The sequence below is a fragment of the Dipodomys merriami genome, unplaced genomic scaffold, assembly GCF_024711535.1.
Source record: "Dipodomys merriami isolate MVZ:Mamm:240054 unplaced genomic scaffold, mDipMer1.0.p SCAF_30, whole genome shotgun sequence".
In the NCBI taxonomy this organism is placed as follows: Eukaryota; Metazoa; Chordata; class Mammalia; order Rodentia; family Heteromyidae; genus Dipodomys; species Dipodomys merriami.
Window position 1 is genome coordinate 18940676 of NW_027204493.1, and position 22678 is coordinate 18963353.

The 22678-nt window shown below is 36.7% G+C and overlaps 1 protein-coding gene across 2 annotated transcripts in view; it reads left to right on the top strand.

Annotated features, from left to right (window-relative positions):
• Ndufaf2 (NADH:ubiquinone oxidoreductase complex assembly factor 2) overlaps nt 1-22162 on the top strand; it is a 109904-nt gene extending 87742 nt beyond the window's left edge. For both annotated transcript variants that reach the window (XM_070041238.1, XM_070041239.1), the window contains exon 4: nt 21848-22162. In XM_070041238.1, the coding sequence (XP_069897339.1) occupies nt 21848-22099 (252 nt within the window). In that variant the 3' untranslated portion in view covers nt 22100-22162. The remainder of the gene's footprint in view (nt 1-21847) is intronic.
• The last annotated feature ends 516 nt before the right edge of the window (nt 22163-22678 follow it).

Here is a 22678-nt window from a genome sequence, read left to right on the forward strand (position 1 = left end):
GCTTGTAAATTTGCTCACACTTGTAAAATCTAAGTACATTATCTCTTATCGATGAACGCTACTGGTTAATTAACCCCTGGAGGCCTTAATTCAAACGAGTTATCACAATTAGCAATGGAGGTGTAAATGTGAATCTAATTAGTCAACTGGCTTGGCCTTTTTCCAGAATTTAATGTCATATTTGTATGTTTAACCTTTTTTTGGTCGGTTGAGGGGCTTGAATTCTGGGCCTGGGCATTGTCCCTCAGTTCTTCAGCTCAAGGCTAGCGCTCTACCACTTGACTCACAGCACCACTTCCGACTTTTTCTGCTTATGTGGTGCTGAGGAATCAAACCCAGGGCCTCATGCATGCAAGGCAAGCACTCTGCCACTGAGCCACCTTCCCAGCTCCATGTTTAACCTATTTAAACTTTTTAAAGTAGAATTACAAAATATGGTATATGAGCTTAATTTTTTTTTTTTTTGCAATCCTTAGATACCCGCTTCCTGAGTATCTAGGATTACAAGTGTGTACTCTTAGTACCTGACTGGCTTTTATTTTGTTAAGGAGTTAGTCTAGGTATGTGTAAAAACACTGGAAGGAAATATTTCATTGGTTAATTGATTGCTATTTTCTGTTTTGGTGGGGTGTTTTTTTTTTTTTTTTTGGTCATGGGGCTTGAACACTGGGACTGAGCACTGTCCCTCAGCTCTTCAGCTCAAGGCGAGCACTCTACCACTTGAGCTATAGCACCACTTTCGGTTTTCTGGTGGTTTATTGGAGATGGAGTTTTACGGACTTTCCTGCCCGGGCTGGCTTTGAACCACGATCCTCAGATTTCAGCCTCCTGAGTAGCTAGGATTACAGGCGTGAGCCACTGGCGCCCGGCTTGATTGCTATTTTCTTTTTTAAGCTTTTATATATTTTATGAGTTCGTTGTGTCAAGGTACATTTATCTATAATCAGAAAAATGTGTTAAGTTTTTAAAAGTAAGTATCCTTGCTCAATGCTCTCTTCTTGCTAGAAAGTGATCTGCCAGATGGTACAAAATAACATTATGAGGAAGAGGCAGTCATAATATCCACCTCATTTCAGCTTAGCAAATATTTAAAAAGTGCTATCCTGCTCTTTTGATGGTATAGCTAGCAGTTTCCTGGACTAACCTAACAAGGCAGTTATGTAAATTATTTTATTATTTCTTTTCTTGCTTGCTTTAAGCTGCCTGGTATTTTATATTTGTTTGTTTTTTAATAGGTGTTGTCTCCAATTTCTAAGAATTTCTGTTTAAATGTAAGATTACAAAAGAATTTTATCTTGGAGATACAGTGTTCTATAATAATGGTTTTTAAGTTTCATTTTTATTGTCTTAACTCTTCCATCTCAAAATTTGTTTTGCTCTAAATTATCTTTGTTTCTTAATTACTATTTTTGTTTTGCACTGTTTTTAGGAGAAAACTTTGATATCAGAATTTGGTATCAATAGAATCAGAAATTACCTACCTGCTGACACATATTTTGAATTATGATTGTTGCCATTCATAAACCCTCTGATGGTTTGTAATTCTCATCACCTAACCACTGACAACTCTCTTTCTATGCCCTTAATTTGGCCATTACAGTAATACACCTTTGGATAGTAGACTAATGTTATGTCATATTAAAGTCTCACGTGGTATTTTATGATGTTCTAGGATAGCTAAGAAAACTTAAAATTGTATTTCAAAAAAGCATCTCTAGAAGAACACAGTGGTTAAGTCTGGGAGGATAAGTAGGCATTTGAGCATGTGGGACAGGAATGTTGTTTTGAAAATTCTAAATCCTTTTGCATCATTTAAATTTGAAGCTGGGTACTTGTATTTGTTATTTTAAAAGCAGTAATCTTTTAAAAACTTTTAGAGTCAAGGCCCACATTAATAACTTGGCTTTAATATTTAATTAAATGGTCCTACAAAAATAAAAATAAAATCTATATTTTAAATTGCATGGGTAAATTAATTTAAAAATTAGAATTATCAGATCTTGAGATTACTTGGACACATCACCCAAAGTGGAAGATAAGCCTGTTGCTGGCTAAGTATTCACTGTGATAGTCTCAATTTACTGAACATTTAGAAATGACTACTAATGTGTTGAGAATGTACCTCAAGTAGTAGATTACCTGCATAGGAAACACAAGGCAATGAGTTCAGTTCCCAAAAAAATGAAGGAAGAAAGGAAGGAAAGAAGGAAGGAAGGAAGGATAGAAATAACTGTTTATATTTGTTGCTAATTGATTCTTTTGATTTTGATTACATAGGTTATCTTAGTTACCTTTTAAATCCTGTGTGATCTTAATCCTATATATTCTTTGTATAATTAGCTCAGAAGCAATTTTTCTTAAAATAATTGCCCTAAATCTATGTTTCCTTAATTTATCTTTTTAAATTATGTATTTTTCTTTCACAGTATGAAAAATATTTGACTTTAAAAATTGATGTTTAGGGCTGAGAATGTAGCTTAGGGGTAGAGGGCTTGCCTAGCATGAATGAAGCCCTGGGTTTGATTCCTCAGTACCACATAGAGAGAAAAAGCTGCAAGTATATCTATAGCTCAAGTGGTAGAGTGCTAACCTTGAGCAAAAAGAAGCTCAGGGACAGTGCCCAGGTCCTGAGTTGAAGCCCTAGAACTAGCCAAAAAAAAAAAAAGTTGTCTAGTTATCTTTCATCTGTGTAGTTCTTGATAAGCATTAATGGAAGTTAAATATTTTTCATATTGCACGTTGGATATAAGGTGAGTTAGTAAGAAGGAAAATAAAGTATTTATTGCAAGTCCTGTCTTCTTTCAAACTACTTCTAGCCTTTCTATAATTATCTGTTTTGACAGTCTTTCTTTTACAGACAGGGAGAAGGTATATTTAGTGAGGACAAATAAGCATAAGATTTCAGTAATTGTCTCCCCTACAAAGTTAGACTAATTGCATTATTGATGGTTGCCAAGTTACATGGCAATTTATCATAAAAACATTTCATTTCATTTGTGTTTGTTGAAAATAACCTCACTAATAATATTTTCTACAAAACAATTTCTGTTTTCATCACCAGATGGATATTTTTGCCAATAAACTGGATTATCATTTAAATACAATAATTTTTAAAACTATGGTATATTATCACGAAGGTATAGGAACACAGTACATTCCCTGTACAGTGGAAGTTTAGCAACTAATAGCCATTAAGGATAATATATATCTGAAAATACTGAGTGAAAAGCAACTCATAAAACAGTATGTTTTGTATCTACCTTATTTGGGGGAAAGGGATCAGTAATGGGGTTTGAACCAGGGTTTTGCACTTACTAGGCAGGCACTGCTGCTTGAGCTACACATACAGCCCTCTTCTGCACTAACAGTACATATAAAAGTATAGCAATTTCCACGTTTATTTTTTAAAGCATTTTGTAGGAAAAAGAGAAGGCAATTTGCAGTTTGAAAAGGGTGGGGAGGGGAGAACATTGTGAAAGGGGTGAAAATGTTTTGAAGCTGTTTATCCTTTTGCAAATACTCTCCTGCTATTTATGTCTCCTGTTTCTTAGCAGACAAAAGAGTGGGCTGATTAAATGAGGAGTATATGGCCACAGCAGACAGTCAGCTGTTTATCGTTTGTCTGTTTGTAGTTGGTCTCTTCCTATAAGAATTTAAGCCTCGTTAAAGCGGTTTGGTTGCTGTAGTATTTGTAGGCTCTAGAACAGTTTGTGTCACAAAATAGATGCTCAATAGTATTGAAAGTTTGGTTTCCTGATGTGCTCCTCATTTGCTTTTGTTTCCCTTTCTCCTGTGTTCTTGTTTACCCATGACCATTTTGATACCTTCCCCCTACTCATATGAGACTCCTCACCTGACTCTTTATCATCTTGTCTCCATCAGTAGGGCATCTGGGACATCTCTGAACCTTTTTTTTTTTTTTTTTGCCTCTTGGCACCAATCTTAAAGAAAGCGTGGCTCCATTAATACTCGCGTAAGCTTACACTTGATTGCCTGAACTTTAGACCTCATTCTGAAATACTAATTAATATCCTAGTCTATTCAGTTTCTCTAAGGAGAAGAGATGCTACTGTGGTTCCTCCCGTTTACCTCTTCTCCTTCCCATAATACCATTTCAACTGGTTTCATCAGCTACTACTCTTCAGAGAATTCTGCTCCTCTCCCAGTATAGTTATTGCCCCAATTGCCTGTTAGAGCTTACCACATTGCCTACAGCTGGTGGTACTGTTAATGCTGCTATAGTCATTGCTGTACTTCTATAGCAGGGCCACCTTCTCCCGCCCTTCCCACTCCCCCACCCTATGCTTTAGCGTCAGTCTTCTTATACCTACCTTCTCCAATCTCATAATAGGAAGGGAAATGCTTGGCTTGCCTGGGCAGGATACATGATAGAGCCTGAGTTTCATAATCACTTACCCATCTACCTTCCCATAGCATTCCTGCCAGTTTGGAAAATCACCACCAATAGGCCTTCAGAGATGTCATTCACCTATTTTCAAGTTTCACTCACTCATAGATGCTATGGAGGAGGGTATGTTATAATCTGTCACACTGTGCTGTTGTTGAAGATGTGTTACATTGCCAAATTGTTTAATGTGCACTATACAGACAATCTAACCATCATTTTAACACTGCCTAAAAAATAGTGGTTGCATTCCACAAAAAAGATGACTGATTATTAAGCTTTCTTATTTTTACCCTCTGCCAAAGTTAGAAACTTAGAAACTTATATCTAATGGTAGACAAGTGAAGAATGCACCAAAAAAAAGAGAAATATTTTTTTTTAATTTTCAAAAGTATCTATCACACTGGTTTTCAATTAGCATCACTTCCCAAGAGAACAAATCTGTGACTATCTTTTCTCAATTTTTGGTATCTAAAGGCATTTTCAGCATTACAAAGAGAAGGCTATAAAGTCATTTGGAACCAGAATTTGTTTTAGTAATGATGGAATAAGACATCATTACTTGCTTAATAATGATTTAAGTTTAAAGTTGTAATTGTAATACCAATAGAGCATACAAACTTAATCTGATCATTCACCAGTGAATAAGTGCACATACAGAGCCAAATGCATTCATTCATCATGTCTGTATGGATTATCTCTTATGTACAAGGCATTGTTCCAGACACTGTGTATGGGGGACAGTAAGAAAGAAAAATACAAAAAGGGCATGTAAAACCCCATTTCCTTATGGTCAACAAAATATATGTGCATCTGTCTTCTGCCCTAGCAATATAACTTCTAAAAATCCACTCAAAGTTATTGGAAAAAATATGTAATTGGTTCTATTAATGAGCCAAGTGTGGCCATAGGATAGAATCCGAAAAGGCTGAAAATGAATGACAAAGATAGACTGTTGTGAAATTATCTTCATGACATCTTGTCAGGTGAGAAAACTAAGGCCAGAATGGTGATTCAAGCCTGTAATCCTAGCTTCTCTGGAGGCTGAGATCTGGAGGATTATGGTTCGAAGCTAGTCCAGGCATAAAGTTAGAAAGATTCCATCTCACCTGGGTGAGTTGATGTGTACCTGTCATCCCATCTACATGAGGAAGCATAAATAAGAGGATTGAAATACAAGCCAGTCAGAACATAAACCAATACCTTATCTAAAAAATAACAGAAACAAAAAATGCTGGCAAAGTGGCACAAGTAGTAGGCCCTGAGTTCAAACTTCAGTGCCTCAAAAAAACAAAAAAAAAAGATCATAGAAAACAGTTGACAATACCTTTTGTGTAAGGAGAAAGAGAGAGAGACAGACAGACAGACAGAGACAGAGGGAGGTTTACCTATTTTATAAAAGAATAGAAGCTGGGTACCTTTAATCTTAGCTACTCAGAAGGCTAAGATCCAAGAATCATGGTTGGAAGCTAGATCAGGCCTGAAAGTCCCTTAGATTCTTATCTCCAATTAACCAGCAAGAAGCCAGAAATGGGGCTGTGGCTTAAGTGGTAAAGTGCAAACTTTGAGCAAAATAGCTCAAGGACAGCACCCAGGGCCTGAATTCAAGTCCCAGGACCAACACACACACACACACACACACACACACACACACGAAGGAAGGAGGAAAGATAGATAGATAGATAGATAGATAGATAGATAGATAGATAGATAGATAACTGCAGTGATAGGAGGAAAATGTGAACTGGGTGATAAAACAAGGATGGACACTAAATTTCTTTTCTTATACTCTGTTGTATAGCTTTGACTATGGAACCATAGAAATGTTTAAATAGTTTGGCCAAGGATGCTATCTTCTTTAGTCTCCCCTTAAGCATGAGGCTCATCCAGCCTTTTGGCAAAAAGCAAAAGGGGGCTGACGTGCCGTATGTTTGAAAAATAGGAAAGAAGCCAGTGAAGCCGACAAAGGGGAAAGGGACATACCATGGGATCGGAGAGGTTGTCAGTAATCAGGTCACCTGGGGCCTCGTCGAGGTTGGTTCTTCAGAAGCAGACATAGATGGAGTTGAAGGTAGAAGATATTAATCAGCTATCCAAATAAAAGGAAGCAGAAGGAAATAGAGTGCACAGGACAAAATCCAAGAGTTATGCAGCCCCAGCACATGTTTAGCCAACTTAGTGAGGAACCTAGAGCAAGTACTGCTTATCGAAAGTCTTCCTACATGGGTTCCTGGTTGGTGTGACTAGGCCCTTATGTCCCTGTTTGTTTCACTTAGCCACTGGACATGGGCTGCCCCAGGAAACCAACAGAAAGAGACAGTTCTCTGCAGTTGGGATACATGCTAAAATTGTGGGCTGCTGCAGGCTGCCTGGTAACAGCACTCATTGTGGCTGGAAAGGAAGTCTTTTTAAAGAAGGATCTCATTAGAATAGCTCCCTATCTGTCAAAAGCAAATTTGAGGTGGTTTTTTTTTTTTAAAGAACCCATTAAAGGTTTGTGAGTTGAAAGTGACATGAAAGGTCACTCTGCAATGAATGCTGGGACAAATGCATTTAAGATACATTTTGAAAGAGGAATTGATCAGACATAGTGCTAGGTGGATACAGATGTAGGGTGGAAGGAGAAAGTAGGAACAGTTTTAATGATTTAGCCACTGCTGGCCAAGGTGTTGCTTTCTTTCTTTGTTGTTTATTTGTATATTAATAAGTTTTTTTATTGTGAAAATACTGTACAGAGGGGTTACAATTACATGAGCAAGGTAATGAGTACATTTCTTATCAAGCATTGTTGCCTCCTCCTTTGTTTCCCCTTACCATCCCTGTCCTCCCATTCCCTGCTCCCTGTCAAACTTGTAAAGTTCGTTTTTTTGACATAGCATCTTGTACATTTCATTGTTGCAAAGGCCTTTGCTTTCTATCATGAGGACATCCTAGTAGCAACCAACTTCCCCTGGGCACCTAACCTCCCCCAACTCTTTCTCTCATTCCATCCACTGGTATGCAGTTGATATGTCACAGATACTGTTTTGAGCGTAATAATTGACTTATATAGTGGATAGCTAGCTGGCTGTCTTGTTTCTGGCGCTTGTTTCTCCTCCCTTTCCCTTACACGTAAAAGAGACAGAAAAATGAGTTATACTTGCCATGGGTTGGGGAAACACTGGAGTTAGATAGCACTGATACGCTGAGCCATATGTGCGGCTTGTTGAGAGCTGTACGAGGCAGTAATTAGTAGGAAAAGAGAACACAGTGGAGGCAGACTCTTGTTTCAAGTGTAGGCTAATTATGTTACCTTAAGGTAGTCTTCTGAGCCTCAGTGATTTTTGTCATACTTAAATAAAAATGTCTACTAAACATCCAACTCTAAGATTAGATAGTTATAGATAGATTTATAATTCACTGGTAACATACTTAATGTGCTGAGATAATATTAAACTTGTAAATTAAAAGGAAAAAATTGTTTTAAGTAGTATGGAAAGACCAGGCCTAGAATTGAGTTCTGAAGAACTTCTTGAAACGTGAAATGTTTAGAACTTTGACCAAAAAGATAGAGCTAACAGTTTGATACAAGAACCTGGATATTTTACAGACATCCCAAATTTGCTATGTTGAAAATGAAACCGTGCTTTTTTTTTGTACTTCCTATCATGGTTAATACCATCAGCTGTCATCTTTCTGGTCTCCTTCATCTCTATACTTGTAACCAAGACTTTCTCCCTTACTTTCATCTGACTCTTCCTTTCCATCTCACATCCATTGTCTTGGTTCCTGTCCTAATGATTTTGTATATGCATTTTTGTAGTAACATCCTAACTGATGTCTCTATTCTTGGCTTGCCTTCCTCCAATCCAGTTTCTACAGTTGCCAGTCATAGTTTCAAAATAAAATATAATCATGTAATTCTCCTATTTATGATTGCCAGATTAAACAAACAGAAACACAATGAAGACCATTAAATTTTAAGTTGAAGAGTAAGTCTATAATGTTTAGGACATAAATACTAAGTTGTTTGTTTGTCTGAAATTTAAAGGTAACTGTACATCTTTATCTGGAAATTCTGTTCTGCTCAAAGTCCAAAACCTAAATATCTTCAGATAATATTATAAAACTGTGGCTCAAGCTTGTAATCCTAGATACTTGAAAGTCGAGGATCACAGTTCTGAGACCAGCCCAGACCTAAAAGGAGAAGTTCACAAGACTCCTTCTCAACCAGAATGCAGTAGTGTACAATGTTATCTCCTATGACAAGGGGAAGCACAAGTAGCAGGATCATAGCCCAGGCCAGCGATCACATAAAGCAAGACCCTACCTCAAAGATAACCAATGCAGAAAAAGAGCTAAAGGTGTGGTTCAAGTGGTAGAGCATCTGCCTCGAAAGTGTGAGGCCCTGAGTTTAATCCCCAGTACTCATCCCCAATAAAGAGCCAGGCACCAATGAGTGGATCATGCTTGTAATCCTAACTACTTAGGAGGCTAAGACCTGAGGGTCATGGTTCAAAGCCAGCCTGGGTAAGAAAGTTTACGAGACTTTTATTTCGATTAACCATAAAAGGCTGGATTTTTGTCTGGATGTTTCATAGGAAGACCAAAAGGTTTTCTGGGACTTCACCTTAGTTCTTCAGAAAGTAGGTGTGGAGGACAGTCATCTCTGCCAGGCCTCTTCTCCTCCTTCCTGCTGCAACTGCTGTGGTATACCAGTGCTGCAGCTTCCTAGGCTTTGAACTCTTTCTCCCACTGTAGGAGGTACCTTTTAGTACTAGGTGAGGCTGTTTTGCCCTGCTTTAGCCTCGGTTCTTGAGCTTGCTGTCTTTTGGCACCTTCTCTGTTATTCACTTCCACCACTTGCAGCAGTAACTTGGTCCCTATGAGTGACGGCTTCTGCTGCAGCTACTCAGAGGCTAAAGCGAGGGTCTGAAATCAGTATATTGGTCCCTCAAGTCAACTGACCTGCTCATGATGTTTACCTGCAGCTTCCTATGTCCAGGTTTCTATGGGCTGTGTATAATATTCTCCATGATTTATTCAAATTGCTACATCCTCACAAGAAGATTAAAATCCTCCCTTTTCAGGAACAGAGAACAGAAGATTTAGAGCCATTGATAAACATCTTCTATGCTCCGGTAGTTCCTGGGCTATATATCTGGAACACAGAGTTCTGAAAAGCCAAAGTGTGAAATCTAGACTAAGCATCCCCAAGGTTGGTTCCTTTTGGATGCTCTGAGGGAATCTACTCTATGTCACTCTCCGCTTCTGGAGACTGCCAGCAAATCTTGGTGCTCCTTGGGTTATATGGACTCTTCACTTTAATGGTCACTACATTTTTTATTCTCCATAGGAAGTTTTGTAAGACCTTAGCTGCAGCTTCTCTGTATCTCACTTGTTTTCCAATCCTTCTTTTCCCCTCTTGGGATAGGAGAGAATTCTTTTCTCCCTATAGCTCCTGTTACTTAGCAGCTCTATAAAGTTAGCAGTCACTCACTGATGGAGCCTTCTCTTTCCTCCAGTGCTCCTGCCTTTCCCACTCTCAGAGGCCAAGCCCAGAAAGCTATGGAGACCAGATTTTTTTTTTTTTTTTTTGCAGGGATTACGGTCTTTCCCCTTCTCACACAAGGGAGTAAGGTTTCCCTTGTCTCCCACCAGGATAGCTCAATTAAATAGAACTAAAGGTAAATGACTCCAATTATTTTTTATTCATGTTTAACTTTTCAATTAAATAATTGTGTCGTTATGCTCAGAGGTACTTTTTTTCATTGTGTAGAAGTTCATTTATTTTATTAAAGGAAATACCACCTGCAAAACTGTTAATGACTTGAGCTCTGTGATTAGCTCATTTTAGTGACATTTCAAGATTTAATAATTAATCTGGCTCAAGTTCAGAGATAGAAAACTCAGTGCCAGAAATTCCTAGCCAACAAAGAATATGAACAAACCTTACAGTTGTCCCCTCAAATAGCAAAAATCACTGAGATCAACTTCCTTCAATTAGAAATGTTTTGAAGAAAAAAACAAAGGAGGAAAGTTCAAGAAAGTATGTCAAAACAACAAAATTCAGTGTATATTTTCATCATTGTAAGTGATCAGAGGTTGTTTGCAATAAATTTGAATGTGAATAAATTAAATATGACATTGATTTGGCAGAGGCACACTAGTGATTGGCAAGAAAACATAGCAGGAGCAACGTCTGCTAAAACATAACCCGCTTGGCTGTTGTTTTATTCTAATAGATTTCTTAGCAACCCATTGCTAGCATACTAACCTAAGTGCTGTCATTTATTTACCCTTTGGTTCCTACTACCATCTGGATAAGATTAAGTTCCTTTTTATTACTAATCGATCAGGACTTGTTTTGGGTCTTAATACTAATTGTCCTTGGGGGACCGAAGCATACCCTGTTTTATTCTTTCTTTCCTAGATTAAAAATGATGATCTTATTATTTAATATTTCTTGTTTAAAAACTCTATTTTATTAAGTAGTTGCAAAAAGGAGTTTCAATTTCAGAACTCAGGTTATGTGTACAGTGAATCTTGATCATTGTCACCCCCTCCCATTGTTCTCCTCATCCTTCCCAATCCTATCCCTATCCTCAAATTAGAGTTCAACTTTTACATAATGTATATTGATTTACATTATGTACATCATCATGTATATGATACATAATGTGCATTTTACATAATGACTACATTTGCTCATCCTTCTTCCCTCTACCTGTGTACCCCTTTTAGTTTGGGGGGGACGTGGTCGGGGAACTGGGCCTTGAGCATCAGCCTTCTCACTTTAGTCAGCTTTCTTGTTCACAGCTAGCATTTTATACCACTTAGCCCTTAACCCACAAGTCCATTGTTTTGCTGGCAGTTTTGGAGAAAGAGTCTTGAAAACTTTCTTCCTAGGCTAGCTTTGAGCTGAGATCCTCCAGGTCTTAGCCTATTGAGTAGCTAGCATGTAGTAGCACCCCACTAATAACTGGAATTACAACTTGTCAAAACTAGAAAGTGTAATTTAATTAAAGAATTTGGCTTTATTTTCAAGCTTAGATACCACTGTAGTGTTTAGTAAACCTGAATTATTATTTCTCAGCATTATAAAATTAACTATAAGAAGAACATACATGAGACCTGAAAAAATTCATCTTGGAACATCTTAAAACATCAAGTTCCCATTATAATTAAGTTGCTGTATGAGGGCTGTATTTCTAATATATAATGTAAGATGGTTATACCTGTCTGGCACATATTGTATGGGTTTCAGAAATATGCTTCAAGACAAATTTAACTTCTAATCTATTTACTAAATCCTTTAGTATTCAAAAAATTTAATTGATTCAAAGGTAATGCATTCATCCTTTAAAATGCTTAATAGTCAATAAAATCAGTTATTCATTAGTAGTCTAATTTATCCTATATGTCTAATAAGAGGTAAAAATATGGATTTGGAGAACATACTTAGTAATCTAAAATGTACTATAAAGTTGCTGTTTCTCTAACACCAAAAGTTCCATTGTATCTTTATCCTATATGTGCTTTCAAAATATATATCTAGCTCCAGTAGATATTAAAGATGTTGTAATTTTGAGTTCTACTTTATAAATTGGAGTTCTTATATTTTGTGTATGATATAACTTCAATGTTATAAATGAGTCTTAAAAAGATTTAACTAATAAGAACCCAGTATCGTGGACCTAAGATCAACTTTTGAGTCTTTTCTTGTTCTTTTATAATTCAGAAGACTTTCTAAAAATGAAGCTCTACTAAACTTATTTTACACTATATTTAGGTTTTGTCTTGTGTTTTGAACATAAATGTGAACATACTCTCAAATACTTGAAATAAAATGGAGACCATTAATAAATACTAAACTCTAAAGGGGCAATGGATATCAAATCTATATGAAGGTGTGGCATGTATGTATGGATTCAACTTGCATAGATTTGAATCTTTTCCTAGTTAGATTCAGAGCACTCTCAAACAAGTGATAATTCCCAAATAAGGAATGAACATTAGTTCTGTTCCATTTCCATGTCTATTGATAATACAGAAATTATATAAACTTAGTGGTAGAGTGTAGTGGCACTTGTGAGACCCCAGTTTCCCTTCCCAATAAATAATACAAATAAGTTTGATGTCTATTATCAAGGAATCTTATGTTTGACATTAATTTTATACCAGTATCATCATCATATATATGTATATATAAAGCATTACTGAAATACTTCTTGACTGAATATATCTCATTTCACTAGTGTCTGTGAATGAACTACATGTCCTAGTAGACTGAATACTTAAGCTTTACAAAAAAAAAAGTTTAAAAGCTTTTGGCATTACCATTGATGCAATTTACAATACTGAGTAGATAGATGCAGCTACCATAAGTGCCCTTATGGTAGCTCTTAACAAAGTCATGGCATATGAAAGACTTGAGTGTTACTGAATTATTTAATGCTATACAACAAATAGCTATTATCTATGTTACAAACAGTGGTAAGCTTGTTGAGAGACTGAGCAAGTAGCAGTTGCTTTTTCTTTTCCTTATCCTTCATTGTACTGGTGTTACAGTTTGACACAGAAAATATATATAAATTCAAGCATTTAATATATACCACTGATGACAGCTCATTTTCTTCATTGTCAATACTGACAATGAAACTGGTAAAGAATGATATTATTGAACACTGAGTACTTGAATGACTTTCTGATTGTTTAGCTGCATGAAGCTGAGCTTCAGAAAGACAAGGACCATTGTTCACATATTGTTCCAGGCAAGTTGGAGGGAGTGAAGACAGTGCGCTACTACTTGGAAGGTATGGTGAGCCCAGACTTCTTGTTGGACAGAAGTGGGGAGGTAATAAGAAAGAGTACTGTTACAATGTCACAGTAAGTTTCAAAAGCTTAGCAGTACTTTCACTATAGAGTGTAATGATGTCTCCCATACTCTCAGTGAATCGGGAATAGATGGACATAGTCCTAAGATATCCAGTATCTAGCAGTGTGCTGATTATCTCTGCAATGAAGTTCTCAATTCTCATCATTTCCTGTACTCTCTTTTTGTGGGGCTTATTCCAGTTTATATGGTGTATCACTTTCCTTTTCCTGAAGTATTTCCTTTACATTTTTTATAGTAGAGGTTTGATTTGTTACAGATTCAGCCTTTGTCTGAAAATGTTCTTGTCTAAAAAAAAAATCCCTTGATTTTTTTACAGGATATTTTACAAAATATGAGATTCTAAGTTGGAAGATTTTTTCTTGAAGCCTTTTAAGTCATTTTTGTGTCTTTCAAGCTTGCATTGCAACTCAGTGATGTTTCTTTTTCCTTGTATTTTTTTCGGTAGTTTAAGAATTTCTCAGGGAATGGAGGACATTGTCCAAAAAGAAATGTGCATGTTACCTGACTTATAAAATTGTAACCCCCTCCTTTACAGTAACAATAAAAAAACAAAAATTAGTGAAAGAATTTCTTTTTATCATTAGTTATTTCATCAGTTTAATTTTGACTTGCTTTGTTTTTTTTTTTGGGTCCGGTTGTGGGGCCTGAACTCTGGGCCTGGGTGCTGTCCCTCAGCTCTTCAGCTCAAGGCTAGCACTCTACCACCTGAGCCACAGCACCACTTCCGGCTTTTTGCTTATGTGGTGCCGAGGAATTGAACCCAGGGCCTCATGCGTGCAAGGCAAGCGCTCTATCACTGAGCCACCTTCCCAGCCCTTGCTTTGGTTTTTATGATTATTCTGATTGGAGTTTATTAAGCCTTTTGGATATACAAATATTATACCTACATGACTATTTTCAGTTACTTCCTTTTCTTTTTGTGACTCCAGTTCCTTGTGTATTAGACCACTTGATATTGTTCCACCATTTACTGAGGCTCTGTTCACTTTAAAAACAAAAATCTCTCATCTCAGTTTGTGTATTTTACATTGCTTTGTTTCCACAGTGTCTAATCACTAATCCAATTCACAGTTCTTTTTTTTTCCATAGTGTGATGTTTAAGCAGTCCACTTAATTTATCATACTAAACATTTTTATTTTTCACCTGAACAAGTTCCATTTGGTTCCCTTTCATTGTTACCATTTCTTTGCTTCGCCTCACCCCACCCCACCCCCTACCCATATCAGAGTCTGTGCTTCCTTGGTGTGCTTACTTAGCTGGTTCAGTACCATTTAAGCCAGTCTTGCAGTCCAGTTTCTTTTCTGGGTGACTTTAGAGATAGAATCTCTTGGACTTTGTGCCTGAGATGACCTTAAACCATAATTCTTCAGATCTCAGTCCCCTGAGTAGCTAGGATCACTGGCATCTGGCTCTTTCTTCTTAATAGTTATTTTTCTTTTAAATCTTTGGACATTGGCTATGGTAAAGTCCTTGTTAATCCAGTCATTTCTGGTTCCACTTCTGTTGATTGCTTTGGGTCACCATTCTTCACTTCTTGCTAGCATGATGAACAGTGGGTTTTGCTTTTTCTCTTTAGAAAATAGTGTGTTTTGTTCTGAAGGACTATTAATTAACATGTGAAACAGCCCAACCTTTTGGAGGTTTAAGTTTTACTGGAATCAATCTAGAGCGGTACATTCCCACTGAGGGTTTTTGCAATGGTGGAAATGTTTTGTATCTGTGCTCTCCTGTATGGTAGCCAGTAGTCACATTAAGGGCTTGTATGCAGACAGTCTGGCTTCAGAGCCCATGTTCTTAATCACTATTAAGAAGTTTTCAGGGCTGGGAATGTGGCTCAGTGGTAGAGTGCCTGCCTAGCATGCATGGAGTCCTGGGTTCGATTCCTCAGTACCACATAAAAAAGGCTGGAAGTGCCATTGTGGTTCAGGTGGTAGAGTGCTAGCCCTGAGCAAAATAAGCTTAGGGACAGTGCCCAGGTCCTGAGTCCAAGCCTAATATCTGGCAAAAAAAAAAAAAAAAAAAAAAGTTTTCAGAGGACCTAACAATATGAAGAGTATTTGTCAGAGTAACAGAGGTATAAATAACATAAACACAGTCACATACCAATGACACTTGCTTTCAAACCAATAATACTGTTTGGCCTACATTCCAATATGAAAGACTCTGTAATCCATGTACACTTATCATCCTTCCCCAGAACTCTAGAAGTTGGTAAGAGGAACAAATAGGAGAAAAGATATTTCCAATTGACATTGTAGATTTATAAAAGCATAATCACTGTGTAGTTAATTGTCAACACCCTTAGGAAACAGGCTGGGGTTTTTGTTTTTTGTTTGTTTTCTGTGCTGCTTCTGGGACTTGAACTCAGGGCCTGAGTACTGTACCTGAGGGTTTTTTCCTCAAGAATAGCACTCTGCCACTTGAACTACAGCTCCATTTCCATCTTTTTTGGTGAGAATAGAGTCTCACCAACTTTTCTGCTGAGGCTGGCTTTAAATAGGTATTCTTAGATCTCAGCCTCCTGAGTAACTAGGATTACAGGGATGAGCCACCAGCACCCAGCAGCAAACTGTTTTAAATTAACTTCATTCCTATTTTCAGATAAAGGAATTGAAACTCCAAAAAGGTGTGTGGTATATGGTGATTGAATAAGCTCTGAAACAGGAGAAACCTAGAGAAAGATCATATTGGTCAATCTCCATACCCAGACTTCATGTGCTTTTCCAAAGATTTGTTTCATAGTCTGAATCACTATATAGGATGTGAGTGAGAGAAAAGAGGAGAGAAAACTTCTTATATCTTTCTCATAAGAGAGTAAAAAACTCTTTAGGCTCATTAAATAGGCTGTTACATGGTGTCTTTGACTTCAAATATCTCATGGAATAACATTTTGATAAGTTAAGTGCTAATGAATCAGAAACAGATGGATAAAAATTTCCCTGAAAACACGTATGGCTTTCAGAATCATGGAGTCCTGTCACCCCCACAGCTCCTCAGGCTTCAAACCTAGGTGCTGGGATCACTTACCCTTCATGGCTCACTGATGGACTCTTAATTGTCATTTTTTTTAAGTGTCAAAATTTAAAAATAACTTGAGAGAACTTGTTTTTGTCAATGTTGTCAGATATTAGTCAGTTACTTCAGCATTCTAATCTTCACATTATAAATGACATATGTTCTTAAAGAAAAGCCAGAAAATACTGATTGTCAAAAAAATCAAAATTTTTTCATCCATTTAGGAAAAAGATCATTATGACAGAGAAAGGAATTTTAATAAAGATAAAGTATGTAATTACTTTTTTATTTCATGCTTTAAAGGTATGTTTCTTTTTTCTTTGTTCAGGCAGAATATCAGACCTTTCTTCCCACAAGCCACAATCATATATTTTCTTTAATTTTGATAGGTCATATGTGTCCATAAATGTGTCTGCTTACTCACTATTTTCTAATTAATTAGCATATACTTTTTATTTAGTATTCTGTAATGATCTCATGAATTTTAGTGGTATTTTACTATCATTATTTTTATTTTATTACATTCTAGTTTATTTGGGTCTTCTTTCTATCTTTTGGTTAGTTTAGCTTGGGGTTTGTCAATTTTCTTTACCTTTCCAAGGAACCAATTCCTTGTTTTATTAATTTTTTGTATTGTTCTTTTTGTTTCTATTTATTCCTTCCCTGACCACTATTGCTCCTTTCCTTTTACTAATTGAAAGTTTGGTTTGTTCTTGTTTTGCTAAGATCTTGAGATGCATTTTTAAGTTATTTGGAATCTCTCTGGTTTTGTTTTTTAACTGCTTTAATGTGAGTTCCCATAGCTATAAACTTCCATCTTTACAACTTCTTTCCCTGTGTCCCACAGGTTCTGCTGTGTTGTGTTTCCAGTTTCTTGGAAGACCCATTGTATATTAAAAAAAATTATTTTCCATATGTTTGCATAATTTCTTTTGTTATTGAATTCTAGTTTTATTATATTCTAAGATGATGCAACAAATTGTCTGTTTTGTGATATTTGTTGAAACTTCCTTTGTGACCTAAAGTATCCATTTTGGACAAGGGTCAGTGTGCTGATGAAAACAATGTGCCAATGTTGGGTAAAATATTATATAGATGTCGATAAGTACATTTGATCTATAATTAAATTAGATGTTTGTTGATTTGTCTATTAGTAAAAGTATAATCCAATCCACTATTATTATATTTGGGTCTATCTTCCCCTTTAGGTCCTATAGTATTTGTTTTATAAAATAGGATGCTCCAATGTTCAGTGAATTATATTTACAAGCATTACATCTTCTTTGTGGTTTGTTCCCCTTGTCAACATGAGGTAACCTTCTTTGTGTCTTCATACCAATTTTAGCTTGAAATGTTTTGTCAGATATAAGTATAGCTACTTTTTCTTGCTGTCAGATTCCATTTACTTAAATATTGTTTTCAGTCTTTTTAGCCAGTATCTGTATTTGGTGGGGAAAGTGAGTTTCAGGCAGCAAATTATTAAGTCTTCTCTAATCCAACCAACCAGTCTCCTGTCTCTGTTAATTCTAAAGTTAAAACTGTTTACATTCAAAGGTTATTATTGAAAGGTTTTTGTCATTTTGTTGTTTGCTTCTATTTGTATTGAATAATCTGTTTGGTCCTCTTTGTGTTTGTCTTTGAGTTTTGATGGTTACTGAGTTTTGTTTGGTTCTTTCTTAATTTCATTTGCTTGTCTACATTTCTAGTGAGATTCCTTCTTTCCTGTGTTCTCATGATTATATTTGTTTTGCTACCTGTTCTACATGTAAGATTTTCTTTAGGTATATCTGAAATACTGGTCTAGTGCTCATGAGTTTATGCTTAACTTGGAAGGTCTTTATATCTTTCAATTCTGAAGAATAACTTTGCTGGAAACATCAATCTAGGTTGGTAGTTATTTTCTTTCAGGAGTTTAAATAAACCCCTCATGTTCTCCTAGGCTTTAGACTTTACACTGAAAAAAATCTGTTGTTATTCTAATATGTTTGTCTTTATAAATTACTCAGTTTTCTTGCAGTTTCCAATATTCTTTCTCTGCACTGCACTTTTAATAGTTTACTGTAATATGAGGCGGAAGGATCCTTTTATGGTCCTCTTAAGGTCTATTTAGTGTTCTAAATGCCTCAATATCTGGGTGTCCATATCTTTTTACAAGATTTTATGGATTCTCTGGTATTATTTCCTTTAATAGATTTCCTTTACATTTAGCTTGGCCCTCTGCTTCTTTGTCTATACCAAGTATTCAAAGGTTTGTATGCCCTATTTCTAATTTTTTTTTAACCTATGTTTTTTTGTTTGTTTGTTTGTTCCAGTACAGAGTCTTGAAATCAGGGTCTAAAACTTTCAGTTTTTATTATGTTCACAGCTGGTGCTTTTCCACTTGAGCATGCCTTCTGTCCAGCGTTTTACAAGTTTTTAGATACGGAGTCTCTTAAAAACAGCCCTGACTGTTTTTGAACCTTGAACCACAATCCTCCATGTCTCAGCCTCCTAAGTACCTAGACTTACAAGCATGTGCCACTTGTACCTGCCTCTTTGTGGTTTCAACCCTAATATTCTTTCTTCTACTTGATCTAGTCTGTTAGTAAGCCTTTCACCAGAGATGTTTGAGTTTTTAAGCATTTCATTTCCAAATTTTCGGATTATTTTTTTAGAATCTATATTTCTTTGAATTACTCTTTATATTCTGTATTGTCTCACTTAACTCAATCAGCATTTTAATTCTTTTTTCTCACTAAATTCATTGATCATTTTATGATATAATCATTTGAATTCTTTGGCATTAATTTTTACTGTATTTGTCTTTTCTCTTTTGGTACTGTGGATTGAACACTAACTAGCACATTGCACTTGCTAGGTAAGCATTTTGCTTACACTGAGCTACACTCCATCCCTGTATGGCATTTTATACAGTTGAATGTCTTTTGATTCCATTACAGAATTAAAATCTTGATTTTTTCATATTTCTCATGTTCTTATGTGGAGATTTATTCATATGTAGGGATGCATATTGTTTTCACTGTTATATAAGGGACTTCTTAGCAGCTTCCTCTTTTTTTTTTTTTTTTTTTGTCGATCGTGGGGCCTGAACATCTGGGCCCGGGTGCTGTCCCTCAGCTCTTCAGCTGTAGACTAGCACTCTACCACTTGAGCCTCAGCCCCACTTCTGGCTTTTGATGCTTATGTGGTTCTGAGGAATCGAACCGAGGGCCTCATGCATGCAAGGCAAGCATTCTACCACTGAGCCACCTTCCCAGCCCCTTAGCAGCTTACTCTTTTTTTTTGGTCCGGTTGTGGGGCCTGAACTCTGGGCCTAGGCGTTGTCCCTCAGTTCTTCAGCTCAAGGCTAGCGCTCTACCACTTGAGCCATAGCACCACTTCTGGCTTTTTTCTTTTTGCTTATGTGGTGCTGAGGAATCGAACCCAGGGCCTCAGGCATGCAAGGCAAGTGTTCTACCACTGAGCCACCTTCCCAGCCCCAGCAGCTTACTCTTAAGAGCTCCATCTCTACTATCTTTCAGAAAGGAGAAAACAAACTACACTAACAACTACATAGGGAAGAAACTGATATATTAACACAGTAAAAACACTTAAACACAACTGTGCCACCAATAACCATAGAAAAGAAAGAGGTAAAAGTAATATAGGATAAAGGTTAAAATTAATAAATGTTAAAATGAATTATAACAAAAATTAAAAAGAAAGAATCATCAGTAAAAAAGGAAAGAAAAGTGAACGAGGAGGAAGAGTTAGATGAAAATCCGATTAGAAAATAGAAATAAAATTAGATGAAATAAAAGAAGAGAAGAATAAGTCAAAAATTTCTTCTTAATAAGGTGTTAGAATTATAGAAGCTTCTTTGCAGGTCTTACAATACTGGAATCTACCATGTGTGCCAAGGATAGTGTGTCAAAGCTGAGGCCTGTTGTCACTCTAAGCTTCTACTGAAAAGTAGGTGGTAAAAGTAGGCTGAGTCCTGTCTGGAATTTTCTGGTAGGCCAGAGTAGTTAAGGATTATGGTTGGGCCTATGGTGAGGTAATACGTATTTGGCAAGTTCAGGGGATTTGTTTTTTATTCTTTTGATTTCTTTTAATGTGTACCTAGTGTCACCATTAGCCTTAATGATCTTCAGCAGTATGTGGGTAAGATAGCTACCCACTCGTTCCAGAAGAACTTAATTTGTACACTCAGTACTATGGCAGATCTCTAAGCCATGGACTATCCCTTGACCCCCCCCCCCCCAGAGAGCCAGTGAAGCGATCAGATGACTGAGTTCTATACTCAGCATAGAAGGGAGTTATGTCCATGTCTACCAGCCTCAGTCTCACACTGTCAGACCTGGACCCAGTATTAATCCACATAAAACTGGTTCGCCCAACAACCACATCGCCCTCTAGTTTTCTCAAACCTCTTAGGCTCAATGCTAACCCTCTCCTTCTCCACAACTATCTTTTGTGGCTCTTCCCCTATTTAGTGCAGCAGTGTGTCTCTTCCAGAGGGCCTGAATTTTTATTGTTGCATGTTTTCTGATCCTCAGAATAGTTTAGTCTCCAATGATAGATTCCTCTTCAAGATGGCTCCTGGTTTTAGCACTGAGAGGTGATTTGTGATGTAAGGATTTCTTTTCTAAAACTAGCCTAGTGTGCAGGAGTCATGTTCAGACAAATCTCCATACTGAATTTAAAGCTTGTAAGAACTAGCTAGGACTGCTAGTCTGTTATCTCCAGGATTCATATTTATGGAGTTGAATTCCTGATTCTTGCCACTCAGAGTCCCATGAAGCATATACTACTATTCTGCCATCTTACCCCAGAACCTTTTAGTGGTTCATCTAATAATGATGCACAAGTGGCAGTCTTATATTCAATGAAGCACAGCAATAAAAATAGATTAATTATAATTTCTAGTTTAGATGGTTCTAGTCAGAATAGCAAATCTGAAAAACACCTTCACTGAACAAATGGTTTGCACTGATTTGAGGAAGCATTTCCATAGCAAACTCTCCCTGGAGCTAGTATCTGCAACATACTGAGCTCTGCCTTCTTGTCTTCACCAGAACCACCTAGAGGGAGGGAAATAAGCATAAGCGGGGCTTGAATCAGCCTTGGCATTCATGCTTTAATCTCCACAGTGAAAGTGTGGCAGGTAGGAGTATCTTTCTAAGATTATCACAGCTTCTCCCCTGCAGTAGGAAAATAGCCACTAATGATGCACTATATAGCCAGATATAGTTAAACCTAGAAAATCTTTCACAGAGTGTCTTAAAATACTTTTGTGTACTATTTCATGCTAAATTGTTTCACTCCTTGGGTAAATAAATATTTCTATTCTGTGGCCTTCCATCATCTTTCTATTATAACATAAAATTATGGACTTTTTAATACTGATAAATAATCAAATAGTCTTTTCAAACTTCTATTGTATACATTCAAATACAAAGCAAATTTCATTTTTATATTTTTGTTATATTTTTGTTTTGTTATAGAAATCCTTTCTTTTTGGTGTTTGACTAGAATTTTAATTTATTCCACTTGTAACTGTATGCAGGAAATACTAAAGAATGAAAAATATAGAGAAGAAATGAAAAGAAAAAGCCAAGATTTTTATGAGAAAGAAAAACTGCTCAGTAAAGAGATGAAGGAAGAGCTCTTGCCTCCACCTGTGCAAACTGAGATTAAAGGGCATGCCTCTGCTCCACACTTTGGAAAGGAAGAACCCTCAGAGGCTCCCACCAGCACTGGTAAAACCTTCCAACCAGGATCCTGGATGCCACAAAATGACAAGGAACACACCCAATGAATGTACTATGGAAAACTCACTTTGTGGATATGACTGTTTAACAAATAAAAGTAGTGAAAAGTTGATTACTTTGTATTTTCTGATATGCACTTGTGTATTCCATTTAGCTTAAGAGTTCACTTTTAACATCACCTAAATGCTTTTAGACTTGAATCCTATCCAGGACTTATTCATCTTTATGTTTATGAATTTGCTTACAATTGTTTCTCCTTTGATCACTAATTTGACATGTGTCCTGTACCTGTGAAGGTGTAACAGGAACCACTCACAGATACATCTTAGGAGAATAAGGTAAACAGTGGGCTCTCCTCCAGATGAAGCGGTGTCCTGTAAGATTCCAAAGGACTAAACCATGAACATAGACAAATTATGTAAACATAAAATTTAAGCCAGGTGCTAGTGGCTCATGCCTATAATCCTAGCTACTCAAAAGGCTGAGAACTGAGGATCACAGTTCAAAGCCAGCCTGGGCAGGAAAAGCCCTGAAACTCTTATCTCCAATTAACCACCAGAAAACTGGAAGTGGTGCTGTGGCTTAAGTGGTAGAGCACTAGCCTTGAGCTGAAGAGCGCAAGGACA